General features: G+C 50.7%; 2 protein-coding genes across 3 annotated transcripts; both read left to right on the forward strand.

Moving 5' to 3' along the window:
• The first annotated feature begins 1,196 nt into the window (after positions 1–1,196).
• On the forward strand, positions 1,197–13,590 carry LOC130252257 (interleukin-8-like). Of its 2 annotated transcripts, XM_056489658.1 has the most exons (5): positions 1,197–1,407; positions 11,549–11,665; positions 11,966–12,095; positions 12,602–12,685; positions 13,136–13,590. In XM_056489658.1, the coding sequence occupies exons 2-5, from the start codon at positions 11,578–11,580 to the stop codon at positions 13,146–13,148; spliced, it is 315 nt and encodes a 104-aa protein (XP_056345633.1). In that variant the 5' UTR covers positions 1,197–1,407; positions 11,549–11,577; the 3' UTR covers positions 13,149–13,590. The 2 variants fall into 2 exon arrangements, with proteins under 2 accessions (XP_056345633.1, XP_056345632.1); XM_056489657.1 differs by lacking the exon at positions 1,197–1,407 and having other exon boundaries at positions 9,335–11,665.
• Positions 13,591–13,669: 79 nt separating this feature from the next.
• On the forward strand, positions 13,670–15,334 carry LOC130252259 (C-X-C motif chemokine 13-like). Its single transcript, XM_056489659.1, has 4 exons — positions 13,670–14,530; positions 14,635–14,764; positions 14,903–14,986; positions 15,072–15,334. The coding sequence occupies exons 1-4, from the start codon at positions 14,467–14,469 to the stop codon at positions 15,094–15,096; spliced, it is 303 nt and encodes a 100-aa protein (XP_056345634.1). The 5' UTR covers positions 13,670–14,466; the 3' UTR covers positions 15,097–15,334.
• Positions 15,335–15,358: the final 24 nt, after the last annotated feature.

Here is a 15,358-nt window from a genome sequence, read left to right on the forward strand (position 1 = left end):
GCCACACTCAGTGCTGTAAATGCAGCGTGAGCTGTGTGTTAGTTGAGAAACAGAACAGGGCTCCCTTGAAGAAATTTGGGTTTATACTGGTCTCAGGATGTGCACTTGGACTGGTTACCTCCACAGCCTCCAGCTGCCACTGGAATAGCTGCTGGAGCATTCTTACAAGCTAAGGTTGGGGATTCACTCTTGCACTGTCTGATTCCCTGTTAGTTTTCTTTAACACCAAGCAGGTGATGATGTGTTCTCCTCTCATCCATGGGCAGGGACACTGTGGCTCCTAGTGCATGTGAAAACACAGATTACTGCTCCAGTGGGCAAAACTTGTGAGGAAGGCACAGTCTTGCAATGTTTTGAGTGCTTTTCCATAGTTAGCTCAGTGCTGGACAGCTGTTGCAGTTGTAACTAGTGTGTAATTGTCAATATAAAAGACTGGGATGCTTTGGATTTCTGTGGGAAGCAGCTGAAGGCTTGCTTGACTGTCAAATAAAGTCCTATTTACACTGTATTGATACACGTTTTAGTGGTGTTTTAATGGAAATTTGCAGTACTGCCACACTTGTTGGGGAGAGACTTTGTGCAGTGGAGAATTCACTGACTGTCCTACTCTGTGTAATGGGCTTTGCCCTCAGTTGCCATGGAAGCCTTGCCTTTGGCATGCCCTTGGGATTCATCCCTGAACAAAAGGCCCACCTGGAGTCACAGGGCTCTTCCTATATGGCTTTGTGTCCTGAGAGGGTGAAAGCCCTGCTGGCTTTGCTCATAAATCATTTTCTGCTTCACCAGGGTCTAAGCTGTCATGTTACCCTTCCTGCAGATCCTGCCAGGCCCATCTTTCAGAGGCTGCAGCGTGTGAGGCATTTCAATCTGTGCTGGCCATCACTCAGTATTGCTGTTCTGGGAGCAGTTTATATCTTTTGGCATGGTTTCTCAAGCTGGCAGCAGGGAATAATTTATTTTAATAAGCAATAGTAGGTGACAGTGCTCTGTCATCCCCCAACTGATGCCCTGTGTGCCTTGTTACATAAAAGGCTAATAAAATGCTTTGTGAGATGTCTTGCTCCTCCTTAGAGGTGTTGGGTCCTCAGCCCTGGAGATCAAAGTCCTTTGTCAAGTGGCTGACATCAGCACACACTTTGTGTCCTTCCTCTTGTCCCTGTCTCAAACCCAGCCTCCAGAGGGCTGTGTTTGGAGAAGTGTGTTTGTGCCATGGAAATTTACCCAGCTCAGTAAAGCTGCTTTCCCACCAGCTTGGAAAACCCCTCACATCTGTGTGCCAGCTTGGGCCTGGTCATTTGTCAGGCTCACTTTGTGCTGTCACCTTGGCTACAGGACAGGGAAAGGGCTGGATTAGTTCTGTTGTGTCGCTCAGGGATACCAGGATTCACTTTTTTTGGAAAAGTTAAGGTAGGGAGCTGCACAGGTGAGCTTTTGCCACAGATCTTTCAACACATTCACAATAAATCTTTAGTCTGGACCACATCCAGCTGCCAGCTCACCTCGTGGGATCCTGGGAGCACCTCATCCAGGCTGGGAGGTCATCTGTCACCTCCATCACTAACCCAGACTGGGGTACAATTTACAGCTTGCTGTTGGAGTAGGGATTGCTCCTTCAACAGGTGTGGAATTCCTTTAAAAGTCCTGCTCAAGTAAGACTGATCAAGTTCCCAGCAGTGGGGATTTAGGGAGGCTCTTTGGATTGCCAGACAGGAGCAGCATTTTACCTCTTACGTGCAGAGAGGGTGATTTTTCCAGTCACTGCACACCTCCATCTAGCTCTACTTTCTGAAGAGATTTATGAGCTCCAAAATTCATGTCTTGTACATCTTAGAGTTATCCCAAAGGGAAGACTTTGGATATAAAATACCTAAACAGCACCTGGGTTTTTGCAAATGTTAGCTTGAGCAAGTTCTTCTCTTTAGTAACAGCCTTTTGGAAACAAGCAAGCAAAGTTGCCCTGCCTTCCTGTGGGCTAATTGAAAACAAAAGTTAGAATGCTCCTGAACTTCAGGAAGTCTGAAATTCAAATCTGCACTTGCAGCCTGGGCCAGTGTTTTGATTTCCATTTCAGAAGTGGAAATACCCTGCTGTAGATTGAGCCAGGAGTAATTTGCCAGACCTTGTGTCTTAACAGAAAGTTTTGAGCAGACAGATAGAGGCAAAGATCACAAAGTGTGAGATGGAGAATCTGTTTGACCATTTTATCTCTAGTCACAAGCATGTTTAGAGCTGACTGGCAGTGCTGGTTGTACGTGCAGGGAGGAGGATCTAGGCTGGAGCATGATTTCCAGGAAATGGAGGTTCAGGAGAAACCATTTCCTATGCCTTACCAAAGCCAGAGAAAGATTCTCTGGGTATAAGATTTTATCATGAAAGGCCTGAAAATTAACTATTCCAAACACATTTGGAAGGGTACCTGAGTGTGATGGCTCATTTGAAGCTTGTGATTGCATTTCCATGCCCTCCTGGGGAAAAGCAACCTCCCTGACAGATAAATCATCCAGGACAGAGGTTTGCAAGTGAAGCCTGCAGGGGGCTGGAGCCTCAACAAGCCGCTACATGCAGCCTGTCAGATTTCTTTTAACCCAAGGCACTGTGTTTGTCTGGGGTATTTATTGCACTGTGGGGAAGGAGATGTCACCCAGGCCGGGCAGCCCCCTGATGGACAAGGGGACTGTGAGTGGGACTAATCCTGTGGGAGGGCGTTTCCTGGCAAGAATCTGCTACAGCTTTCTTTAGGTGTGAATAAGGGCAGTTTGAATATTTTTCAGTGCCTGCTGAGGGCGGCAGTGACTTTTCTGACCTCTGTTTCTGGCTGCATCTGTGCCAGGTAACCTGCCCCAAAGTGGCTGGAATAGTGGGAAACCAGCTCTTTTGCAGTGTGCATCCTCTTTGTCATGGTTAGATTAAAACAAGCTCAGAGCTGCATCTGTGTGGAAATACGAACAACTCAGAAAAGTCTGGCTGCAGAGCCCCTTCAGCCCTCAGGGCTGTGTAAAATAGGTCACTGCAAGTGTGTGAGCAGAAAGAAAGGAAAGCCTGTTAATCCTGGGGTTTTTGGCTCCTTGGGCACCAGTTTAATGTTAAACTACTTTCTGACTTCAGGGATTGGCATGTGCTAAAAAGCTTTGCTACAAAGAGGGGAGAGAGCAGCAAGGCATAAAAGAAAGTGTGCTGCTGTGCCTCTGAAGGCAGCAGTGCTTTAGTGATTTTACTAAAACATTTGAGAAGGCATGGCAGAAGCCTCTAAGAAAGGACTCTGAGGCTAAAATGTCAGTAACTAGTCTTCTCATTAGCTCACCTCATTTCTACCTGCCTCCCATCACCAGGTAGTTGAGGAAGGCAGGGAAAGGAGCTCCCCTCTTGCTCACCTACTCAGGTGAGGATGCTTTGCAAGGAATTGGGCAGCATGGCTGTTCCCAGCTGAGCCCAGGTGCAGAGGCTGCCCTTGCAGTGAGCTTCCTGCTGCTTGTGGGACACCCAGGGAGCACCAGCAGCACCTTTCTCAGCAGAGGGGCCTGGGAAGCACAGTCTGGCTCCAGAGGTGGCAGAGCCCCTGCTACACTGCTCCTCTCACAGCTGCTGATAGTCACATTTCCCCATTTAAGTACACACAGTTTTTCTCATTGTTTCACTGTGGTTGTCTAGTGGCTGCTATTGTATTGCAACAGGAACTTGTTTATTCACAGAAATACTGGCCTCACCTTGTTTCAGGGGCAAGGAGAAGTCTCTATTTGCACAGTGTTTCTCTTGGCCAGGTGTTGTCAGGCAGTACTTTAAAGAACACAGGCTGGTTGGTGTCACTGCAACTTTCGTTGAAATTTGCTCTTTGTTAGAGTTCTGTGCCAACCACAGAAAAGATGGTCTTAAGGGATCTAAATGAAGTTGGAATGTGGAGAGCAGTGGTTAGCCTGTTGTGAACTTGAAACTGCAGCCTTTTGGGTTTCTTGTGTCTTGTTTCTTCTGGTTTGTTCTTTCTGGGGAGAGGTGTAAGACTCTGTGTGCCTGACCAGTCTTGTCATGCTGGAAGTAGAAGGATAATGAGAGAATGAGTGGAGAAAGGAGCAGAGCCAGGATTCTGCTTTTTCCATGCAAACTTTCCCATTGTGTTTTTGAACCAGCCTGTCTTTCTCAGTGAAACAGTTTCTGCAGAACAGAGGTTTAGGGTTAGAACAGGGTTTTAACTTCCATTTTAAGTACTTGTAACTTGCTGTGGCTACCTCATCCCTGGAAGTGTCCAAAGCCAGGTTGCATGGGACCTGGAGCAGCCTGTCTAGTGGAAGGTGTCCCTGCCCACAGCAGGAGAGTGGAACTGGATGATGTTTAAGTCCTTTTCAACACAAACCAGTCTAGGATTCTGTGTGCAAGTGGCTCTAGTGGGCCTCATGTGACCCTGAAATGCAAGAACTTACTCTGGTTACATGTGCCTCAAAAGAAGGTTTTTTTCTGTGGGTGTGGCAGAAATGTGGGCTTGAGGTTGGGCCGGAGGGTGACTAACCTTAGGAGAGGCTGGGGAGGGAAGCTGTTCATGCAAACACCCTGATAGCTCGAGCACTTCAGAAAAGAGTGTAGAAACGGAGGAAATATCACCAGGAAATATCAGCTGGGCAGGGCGAATAGCTGTGGCCTTAGCTGTGAGGAGGAGAGGCTGTGATGGCTCAGAGCTGACACACAGGTGTGACTGGAGGTGCACCTTCACCTGGATTGCCCTGGTGGGAGGGAGGGGAGGTGGGCAGGGCTCAGATGTGTCAGGAGGAGCCAGGCACGGATGTGGTGCAGGGCCAGTGATGGGCAGCACTCATCTGTGTCACCTTGGAGCTGCCTGACAGCTGGCATGGGGACTGTCACCTCCTGCACATCACCTCATGGCTGTGGCATCAAGGCAGGATGCACAGCTTTCCTTCCTCTCCTTGCCTGCAGCAGTGCAGGCACAGTCCTGGGGCTGCTACAGCCGGAGTAGCAGAAATATCTCGGTGGCATTTAGCACGGTGACCTTTAAACACTTCCACAGGCTGACCCAACAGCACAGACAACACTTTGGGTGAGGCAGGGCTCCATGGAAATGGGCTGTGAATCACACTCTCATCTTGCTGTTGGTCTCTCACTCCCAGGCATGTGAATTTGGGACAGATAAACATCATTTCCTTCAGCATGATGAATTCAGCTGGGGAGGGCCCATTGGAGTTGCCTCCAAAGGCTGGATGAGTGTTGAACCAGAGGAATAGACTTAAAGCATTGGTTTACATTGGCTGTAATTCCCCAAACATTCAAATTCTCAGCTTTTGAAGATGTTTGGCTTGGAAATGCATTTTATCCACGCTCCCTGCTAAGCTCTGTGCTCTCTGGGGAGCAGCTGAATGCCCTGCAGTCCCATGGGGTGGCTTTCCCAGTATCACTCCCCTCCAGCTGGAATGATAACCAGCCATAGCAGACAGGAAAAACCAGGCTCAGGGTGGCTCGGACATAACTGTCAGACAGGCTGGTTGTATCTGCCAGTCTCCAGGGCTGCATGCTTCCTGGGAGGCAGCTTGCATCAACCCTGGGGAAAATGGGCAAAACCCCAGCAGAAATTAGCAAAGATGTTTGCCCTGTGCTCCCCTAAGCTTGGATCCCACTGTTGCTCCTCTTTGGGATTCAGCAGAGAGATCCGAAGTGTGTGCTCTGCCAGGTTTTAACCATGAACAGATCACACACTCCAGTAATAGAAGCCTGTGCTCTGCATGTCCAGCTGCTCCCAATGGGAAGCCCCAGCTGTTGTGTTTCTGGGCCTGTGTGACACTTAACAGCTTCCAGCTGTTCCCAGGTGTGCAGCTGAACAGTCTCAGGCTCCTGTCTCAACCTCCCAGGTTTCCAGCTGGGAATAGGGCCAGGGCACACATGCTGGAAAGGCATGGCACATCGTGCCTCTAGCAAAACTCTAGGTATGCTAGGAACACATCTCTGGCGTTGGGAAAGCAGCAGTGTGTAGATTTCCTCCAGTCCCCCAGCCATGCAGCAGCAAGAAGGCAGCTCTCTGTCCTCCTGCACCTCGAGGGTGATCCATGCAGGAATCTTCCTCAAGGTCCCTTTACATTGCTGCAGGGTCCCCAGGGTCTAACCTGCATTTCTGGATTTCCAGGATGCCTCCATGCCTCTCCCCGCCCAAAAACCTCCCCTAAACTCTGCTTGGCTGCAGAACATCAAGACAAGCCAGTTCTGCTGCTGCTTCTGCCTGGGAATTGAGCAAAGAGCACCAACCTCTGTGTTTTAGGAGAGGAGGAAGCCCTGCTTTGGTTTCAGCTCTTGCCTCCTCAGTCCTTCCCCTGGTCTGAGTTCTGGTAGTTCAGAAATCTTCTGAAAGCTGCCTTTCAGGACAAAAAAAAAGCCCCTCTTTGATGAGAACAGGCACGTGTAGCACCTACAACATGTTAATTCCTTTTTTCCTGTACAGCCAATTAGCTTGGCTCATGATCCTCTGCCTGGGATCTGGGTGCTTGGGCAGATGGATCTTTTCCTTGCTCATCTGCTCTCCGTGGCAGTGGTGTCTGCTGCTCTCTAGTGGTCCCAGCACAGCCTGCATGCACAGCGAAATGACAACCTAGGTGGTGCTTTTGATATATATATATGTTTTAAATTTATTTTTACACTGCATCCTCCTGCCACGGCAAGTCTAAACCTTGTACTTCCCCAATGCCAGCATTTAAGCTTCCCACATTCCCCCAGCCCCAACCTGGAGGCAAGAGGAAAGTCCCTCATTTTGTTGTTGGGAAATATCTTTGTGAGTGCCTTCCTTGAACTCCACATGGCCAGAAGTGCCAGGTGAAATGCTCTCTGCTGGCTGCCCCAAACACCATGGGAATGTGGGGTATGGAAGGGAGGGAGATACCCAAACAGCTTCAGGAATGTTCTGCGTCTAACCCAAGGCTGTGCCCTGTGACAGAGTCGAGTCTTTAGGCCTTGCTGCTTTTCAGGGTGTGTGTTGTGAGTGACAGGTGAGATAAAAGCCGAACAAAGATCAAAGCGGGTTTCATGGTTTTTATGGCTTTGTGCTTCTTGGTTTCACTTTCATGTGTCTCCCAGAGCCTTTCTTCTCTCCCTGTGCACTGCCCTTTCATCTAGCTCCCTGTTTCCACCTGGCAGGATGGAGCTTGGTGACCTCCCAGCCTGGGGCACCACTTGTGTTCTCCACCCACCTTTCTTTCACCCCCCCAAATCTGGGCAATGCTGCATTATTTTAGCCCAAGACAGCTCCTTTCAGTATCAGTTCTTTCAGTTGAGATGTACATCCTTTGCAGAAGTTGGGCTGCAGTTTCTCTGTCTCTTCTGGGAGCATCTCTGAGTGTGAGTGCTGATTCAGGGGTGCTGGTTCCAAGAGAAAAGTTGTCAAGGGGCTTTCCAAAGGGAGGGCTGCTCGAGTCATTGGTACTGCAGCTTCCTTCTCAGTGAAGACCTGGATTTCCCCTCCTTGCCATGTGCACTTCTACTTGCTGCTGGAGAACATTTGCTCTTGGCTTGCTTGGGGTTTTTTTCCCTAATATAAAAATCTCTATTCCTATGGTGGCTTGTGGGTGAAATGTGGGGAAAGCATCTTCTCCAAGGGAAAAAAGTAGGGAGACACTTGGCAAGAAGAAGAGGTGCCTCAAAACATTAAGTGGACATTAATGAAAATAATGATTCTGGGTGTAAGCCCAATGGTGGAGTTTGGTTCCATTCCTGGTGTATTTTTACCCTTGTGTGTGATTGAGGAGAAGCTCTGTTTCCTGTGGATGACCTACTGTCTTCTGACTTAACCAGCAGAAAATATGTCAGGGCCATGTTAAGCTCTACCAGAAATAATAGTTATGGGTTGTTCTGCAAGTAATGTGGGGAGAAGTTAATGATGGGCTCAACTAGGATGGAAACCGCAAATAATTGGAAAAATATAAAATGCTTAACCAGACTCTAACCAAACTTGTAGCTGCATTTATCAAGATGTCAAACTTCAAGGGGAGGAGACTTTGCTGTAACGCTCCTGGAGAGCTTAGTGCCAGGACTGTTGCCAAGTGTTTGCCTGAATGTGCTGCCCAAATAGGAGTAACTCAGCTCCAGCAATCACTGCCTTTGAGTTCAGCAGAAGCTCCCCAGCTCGTGAGGCTGGATGTAGCTGGAGGATTTTGGTTTTGTGAGCAGACCTGGAGTGCTTTTTCCCTCGCCCCAGAAGGAAGTGCTCAAAGCCAGAGACCTCCTCCTGGCCAGCAGGGATGTGTAGAACGCCAGGTTGGCACGAGGGCAGCCAGGCACAGCTCACTTACAGCACCCCCAGCCACTGTTCCTTGGCTCCTGCTGCAGGATGAAGGCTTCCCTCCTCATCCCCTTGCTCCATGGCCAGGCCTGAGCCAGCACTGCCACACGATGCAAATGGCCAACGGCGCCGCGGGCTCAGCGGCACCTGTGGCGTCTAGACTGGTTCCTGTGCCCATGCAAATGTGTGGCAGCGAGCTGGGGCACACTCAATGGCACTTTCTGGGAAAGCCCTTGGCTCCCATTCCTGCCTCAGTGCTCTGTGCCAGGCACAAGTGCATATTGAGGAGTAACTGTGCTCCTGTGCCCAGTGTTGGGTTCATTTCGGGGTAGCTCGGCCTGGAGAGCTCTGGAGCAGCGAGGGGATGCTGGGGTGTTCTCCAGGGTGCTTTTCTAGCAGCAAGGACAAGCTGGCACAGTGGTCTGGGGGTTTTCTGCTCCTGCTCGCTGCCATTTGCATCTCTGGGGTGGTTGGGAGTTCCCAGAAACTGTCCCCGCTGCGCTGTGGGGCTGCACGGTGACAATGTCTGCTGCTGCTGTCCCTTCAGCAGAAAGCTGCTCCACACAGCTCCTATGGCTCCAGATGCACTGGGGAGGCAGCAATGTTGGATTTACATTTCCTACAAATCTTCTTTAATTTCTCTTGTTCTTGCTCCCAGCCTTTTTCCATCTTCCTTATCCAATGCCTTTCAAAGTTCTCTCTTACCGTATTCCCTTCCTTAGACCTCAGCACACCAAATACTTTTCAAGATGCCAGAGCAGGTTTCTCACCTGCTTGCAGAGGTGTCATGACACCACTCTGCTGTCTCCAAAAATGGGCCAAATCCACAGTTTTGTCCCCTTGCATCACCAGCAAGTCATGCATCTTCACTTGAAGGCATCAAGTAACAGCAAGCTCGATGTGTTGTTCCCCCAACCTAATTTTGGACTGATTTCGTTAGGCTTTGGCTAATTCTGGTGATCTCGTGTTGACACTGAAATATGTGTGGGTTTCAGGTTTCTCAGGTTTCAGCAGGAGGCATCTCTATCTTTGAAGCAGGTGATGGACCACAAACCACAGCGGTGAAGATTCACTGCAGTTGGGGTTTTTGGGGGAAAATGCAAAAAAAAAAAAACCAAACCCACAGGTTGTTTGGTTTTTTGTTTTTTTTTTTTCCTCTCCTGTGAGGAGCCCAAAGTGAGTTGTGGGCAAAGGAGGGGTAAGCTAAAAAATCACTTTCTCAACACAAGGTGAGTTAATGGTTTCAGCGTGGCTGAGGGGTTTGTTTGCTGCAGATGTTGGTGATACAGTCTCCTCGAATCCTTCCTGAAGGGCTGGAGAGCTGCATCTCCTTGGCATTGTTATCAGGGTTGTGTTTCTGCCTGTCCTGGTAGACATGGAAAAGGTTTTCCATGTCGCCTTCAGGTGCTGTTTGCACCACGTTTTTTGGAGGTCTCTGATTTAGGTATGGGAAGGATAAAAATTGACTAAAATCTAAGTCTTGCCTGCACAGGGGCAGCTGCTTCAGGGAAAAGAAGGTGTGAGGGTGCTTTGTATGTGTTTCAGCTGATCCTGGCCTGGATGAGGCCACACATCCCTGTGTGAGGGCCACTCTTCTGAATTCCTGACACCCAGGAAGCAGTCAGCTTAAATCCAGCCACAGGTCACATCCTCACCCTGCTTCTCCCTTTGCAGAATTACCACTCGTTGTGCAGAAATATTGGCCACCACCACAGCTGCAGCTTTTCCTTCTGAGAAACTGCCTCAGTGTTCCTGAGTTACACATCACTCATCCATCACAGCACTGTGGCATTCACAGACCCTCTCCAAATCCATCCAGCTGATGCTTCTTCCAGGGCAGGCAGGAGGTGGACACCTGGACAAATCAGGAGCGTGATCTGGCTCATCTTGGTCTGTCCATTGCATGTGTCCTGGGATGGTTTTCTTCTTGTACCAATTTCATTAAGCACTACCAGGAATGCTTTTGGATTCCTCCAGTCCTGGAGGAGCAGCAGCTGAATGCTCCAGCTCCATCTTTTCTATTGTGCAGCTCTGGGGAAAGTTGCTTTCACTTCTCTTGTTTTTTCCCAGCTGTAAAAAGCAGGATCATTTTGTAGTCAGGAATTTCAGAAAGATTTTCAGATGTCTTTTATGCTACTCAGCAGTTTGCATAGGTGACCAGTCATCTCTCTGATAAATTGCTGCCTTTCCCACCATTTTTTCCAAAAGACTTCTGCCACAACCCAGCAAAACCAGTCCTTAGCTGTGTTTTTTCTAGTAAGTCTCTGCAAGGAAATTGAAAACTCTGAAAGGAGTGAACAAAATGCAATTTTAAGGCCGTCTCCTCTTCTCCTCTTCCACTGCTGTGACATTCTTTCTGTAGGACTTTGGGAATAGCTCATGGAAATTCCTGGCCTCTCTGTGACCCTGGTGTACAGGGAGTTAAACTCCCCAGTCACCTCTTGGACGAGCACTTCACAAGACTTTTGGACCTATCTCAGGGGAAAAGACAAGATTTTCAAAGAGAGATACATCGCTTGAGTTTGAGTGGATGACTTTTTTTTTTAAACTTACCGTTTTGTTGCTATATAAAATGCTGATGTGATTTGAAAGCTCCAAATTACAACATTATCACACAACCACATCTCTTTTCTTCTGCCCTCTTCCTTCCTCCTTGCCTCGCCACATATCTCCTTCCCCTTTTGCTTCCCGACTGGTGACTTTGCCAAATTTATTCAGGGCAAAGCCCCCATCCCACCAAGGGCACAGGGTGCTCCTGTGGCCATCCTGGTGAGTTACTTGTCCAGCCAAGTGTGAAATTTGAAAGATTTGAGTGGAAATATAGAGCATGATTGTTTTTTCACAGCACGGTGTGAGGCGTTTTTGCTGATCAGAGAGGCAGCAAAAATAGCGGTGGGCAAAATATAGCCCCAAGAAATGAATATGTAAATGTCTGAGTACACTAAAAACCCCCCTGCTTAGTCAGGGGCTTGGACTCTGCTTTCAGTCTGGGCTTTTTTTGTGGCTGAGGGGTAAATGCTCAAGGCAATGAAGGGTGATGTGGGTACAAACCCAACAGAAACAAGGCGTGGGGGAGATGTGTGGGGAATCCAAACCTTGCACTATGTCCCAATGGCTGGTTTTAATTAATAATATTGACCATTCTGGGCTGGCTCTGGGGAGTATCTGAGGAATGACATCACCTCTCTGGCTGCTCTGCTGGCCAGCTGTGACTGCTGAGGTGTGAATGCTGTGCCTGTGTCAGGGTGTGACCCTCCCTGATAAATAGGGCTGTTTGTGGCCCCACAGAGCATCTGTGGGGCTGAGGTTCCCCAAGGATGGGAGCGCTGGCTGGGGTGGGGACAGGAGCCCCCCTGCTCCCATGGCTGCTGCTGCTGCTGGTGATGTCCCACTCCGCCCACACAGGTGAGCTCCGGGTGGCTTTGCTGGCATCATCCTGTACCCAGAGCGACTGGGCAGCTTGGGATAGCTGAGGGATTGCCTTGTTGCCAGGGAAAAACACAACCATCCTTTGCAGGGCTTTGGTGCAGCTTTTGGGAGCGGTGTGGGAGCAGGGAACTGAGGTAGAGGTGCAGGTGTCAGCTTCTCACTGTGGTCCCTGCAGTGTGAAAACACATGAAGGGAAACTTCCTTTGGCTCCTGGGGTTGCTGCTTCCCTATCAGCGCTGTCTGTGCCTGTAAGCTGCCACCTTCTCTCCCTCTCAGCCATCCTGGAGGTGAATGGGAACCTGAGCTGTAGGTGTGCCAAGACAACCTCGGAATACATCAGTCCCAAGAAATATGAGAGCATTGAGATCAGGCCTGTGGGCAGCAGCTGCAGGCGCACGGAGATCATGTAAGTGCCGTGGGCTCTCTGCTGCCACCATCCTGCTTCTCTGCTGCCTTGCTGCAAACCAAACCTTTGCAAAAATGCCACCAGCTTACCTGCTGAACAGCATGAGGTGCAGAAATGCAGCTCCCCAGGGCTTAAAGGAATCTCTCCAGCAGGGGAAATGTGATTTCCTTGAGCTGGAGCAGGGGGTGTTTGCAGCCTGGAGGAAGCACTTCCTCAGACACTGAGGCAGCATGAGCCATAACAAATTATCCCAGATTTTTATAGCTATTCAGTGTTGATACATTTGTAAATCTAAAAAAAAAAATTGCCTTTGTGCAGTGTTCTAGGCTTCAAGTCTCTGCTCCACCTAGGATTGTGTTGTGTCTTGCTTGTTCCCGGACATGCAGTGGCTTCCTCTGTCTCTGGAAGCTTTCTGTAATCACTGGTGCTCCCCCATCAGCTCTGGCTGCTTGAATCCCTGCCTTTGGAGGGGACAGGAATGCTCAGGAGCTCTCCTTGCCTTTCAGAATTAAATTGAGACCCTCAGGGAAGGTGTGTGTGAATCCTGAAGCCCCCTGGGTAAAGAAGCTGCTGAAGCGCATTGCCAGCACGTGAGTTGTTGGGTGGGAACTCGTTTGGCTCAGGTGTCCCTGGACAGCATCCCAGCACATCTGTGGATCTAGGAGGCTCTCGTGGGCCCAGGAGCTCTCAGAGCTGTCATCCAAATGGGGATGAGGGGCAACACTTTGCTGTGCAAAGCAGTGTTCAGCCCAACACAGCCCATCTGTGGGTCATGCCCCCCAGGTTACACACAGTGCTGCACTTCCAAAGCAGTCTGGGGAAAAACCACAAGGGGAGCCGAGGCAGGAGTGGGGTTTGCTCGTGGCAGGTGCAGCAGTGTTGGTGCTGGGCTGGGAAAGCTGTCATTCTTGGTCGTGCCTGTGCTGGGTTTGTGGCCATCCTGGAAACGGCAGCGACTTCCCTGGCTGGGGCAGGAGCTTCCTCTCCCGGACCTGCTCTTCTCTGTGTTCACACTTTTCTCCTCCTTCTGCTTTTTGCAGGAAGAAAAAATAAGTTTCCTGCTAAGGAAGTTGGTGCCCAGAGCCCCAGGCAGGCTGGTGGACAATGCCAGGTGTGCAGACCTGGCTGCTCCTCACTTTGCCCTCCCTCTCTTCCTCCCCTTCCTGAAAGCCCCACGGCTGGCTGTGCTGGCAGTGGCTGTGGGGAGGGTGGCTCACTGCTGGCCCCAGCCCCATGGCAGGTTTGTGGGGGTTCTACCCTGCTCTTGGTCCCTGGATCAGCGTGAATATGAATCCTTTGTTTATTTAGTTGCCTGTGGACTGTGAAGCTGTTCCCTGGCAGGGATGGTTCTTGCTTCTTTAGGAATGACTTTGTGACTTCTTCCATGTGAAGTGCTCAGCGACAGTGTGTGTGTCTGAGGGTTGTGTGGCACAGCGTGGCATGTCCTGTTCTGGAAGCTCAAGTCCAATAAAATTCAGGATTTTTCTTTCTGTTGGATTTTCCCTGAATCTCCTAGCTTCGAAGCCATGTATGATATAGGACAGCTTGGGTTTGAAGTGACCTCAAATCCTATCCAGTCTGGGTGGGATCCCCCACTATCCCAGTTTGTTTCAAGCTCTGTCCAGCCTGGTGTTAGACACCTCCAGGGATCCAGGGGCAGCCACAGCTCCTCTGGGCACCCTGTTGGCTTCCCCACCCTCACAGGGAAGAATTTCCCCCCACTATCCCATCTAATCCCATCTGCCCTCTGGCATTATGAAGCCATTCTCTCTTGTCAGGGGTCCTTCTCATTATAACCTGTTATCTCTCCTGGTGGTGACTTGAGGGCATGATATTGGTGGTACAGAAATGGGACAATCCAGGCAAAGTGCCCCACATCCAAGTAATGGAGCTGGGATTTACATGTGGCTGTAAGGCTTTTAAAACCAGTCCAGACCAATATGGAAATAAGTTGGGAATGGGTGTGAGGTGACTTGGCAGAGTTTTGGGGTAAAAAAAAATCAAAAGCCAATGTCACCAGGGTTCTGCTGGGCCGTGCCTTGCAGGGGGGACAACGTGGTTGTAGGAGAAATGAGTAATACCTGATGATGCAGGACAGAAAAGCACCTCAGAAAACCTCCGGGCTCGTGGGGCTGTGTGTGCTAAGAACCACGCTGGAGGAAACGACAGAGAGAGGAAGGGGAAAGCAGAGCCGCTTTCGGGAAGCCGGCCCCCTGCCAAGCCCCAAGCCGCGTTTTATCGGCAGCGCTGCCAGCTCAGCAGGGACAGGGGTCGGGCAAAACCGCGGCGACCCCGGGGCCGCCCGTGCCGCCGCACTTCTCCAATTTCCCAGCTCAAATAGAGGGATGCTGCGGGGCCAGGCGGGGCCGGCATGGCTGTGCGGGCAGCCCTGCTGCTGGGGCTGCTGCTGCTGTCCCACCAGCCTGGGGACACAGGTGAGGTTTTCCCGCTTCGGGGTGGGTGATCCCGGCGGGACGTGGCGGCAGATGCGCTGCCCAGGGAGGGTTTTGTGGTGAGCCATGGCCGTGTGCCCCTCCAGCAATCCTGGAAGCCAACGGCAACCTGAGCTGCCGCTGCCTGAAGAGCACCCGAGCCTTCATCCCGCCGGCCAAGTACAGCAGCATCGAGGTGCGGCCCGTGGGGAGCAGCTGCCGGCGGCCCGAGGTGGTGTAAGTGGCTCCCGGGGTCTGTGCCCCTGCTCCGCCAGCTGCCCTGGATCCCTTCCGTTCCCTGCGAGGAGGGTGGGAGGGAGGCTCAGCTGTCTGCAGGAGGGGGCGTGGCGTTGTTGAAAGGCTGGTGTTTTCTAGGATTAAGCTGAAGAGCCAGAAGAGGGTCTGCGTGGATCCCGACACCCTTTGGGTGAAGAAGCTCTTGCAGGACCTCCCTCACCTGTAAGCTCTCCTTTCCCCCTGAGCACCAGGGGCATCCCGTGGGAACCTGTCCTCACACATTGCTCCCCCCTTCTGCTTTTGGCAGGAGGAAGAACAAGGCTCTCCGCTGAGGAAGCTGCCACCAGAGGCACAGCCAGATGTGCTGGGCCCAAAACTGCCTCCCTTCCCCATGCTGCTGATGCCTTACCCGAGTCCAGAGGGGGGCATGCTGCTGCCTGAGCCCCTTTTCATGCCTTTAAACCCTTAAAACTGCCCATCCCTGCTTCCAGCCTCTCCCATCCAGAAGCCATGTGCTGGGTGTCCCTTTTGGGCATGACCCAGCAGGCCCAATAAAGTGGCAGCCCTCTGTCACTGTCCCTTGCCTCCCTTCAT

The sequence above is a fragment of the Oenanthe melanoleuca genome, chromosome 4 (genome assembly GCF_029582105.1).
Source record: "Oenanthe melanoleuca isolate GR-GAL-2019-014 chromosome 4, OMel1.0, whole genome shotgun sequence".
Taxonomy (NCBI): Eukaryota; Metazoa; Chordata; class Aves; order Passeriformes; family Muscicapidae; genus Oenanthe; species Oenanthe melanoleuca.

Coding starts and splice junctions, on each gene's coding strand:
- LOC130252257 (XM_056489658.1), top strand. CDS start 11,578: ATGGGAGCGCTGGCTGGGGTGGGGACAGGAGCCCCCCTGCTCCCATGG. Junction 11,666..11,965: donor GTCCCACTCCGCCCACACAG/GTGAGCTCCGGG, acceptor TCTCCCTCTCAG/CCATCCTGGAGGTGAATGGG. Junction 12,096..12,601: donor TGCAGGCGCACGGAGATCAT/GTAAGTGCCGTG, acceptor CTTGCCTTTCAG/AATTAAATTGAGACCCTCAG.
- LOC130252259 (XM_056489659.1), top strand. CDS start 14,467: ATGGCTGTGCGGGCAGCCCTGCTGCTGGGGCTGCTGCTGCTGTCCCAC. Junction 14,765..14,902: donor TGCCGGCGGCCCGAGGTGGT/GTAAGTGGCTCC, acceptor GGTGTTTTCTAG/GATTAAGCTGAAGAGCCAGA. Junction 14,987..15,071: donor TTGCAGGACCTCCCTCACCT/GTAAGCTCTCCT, acceptor TGCTTTTGGCAG/GAGGAAGAACAAGGCTCTCC.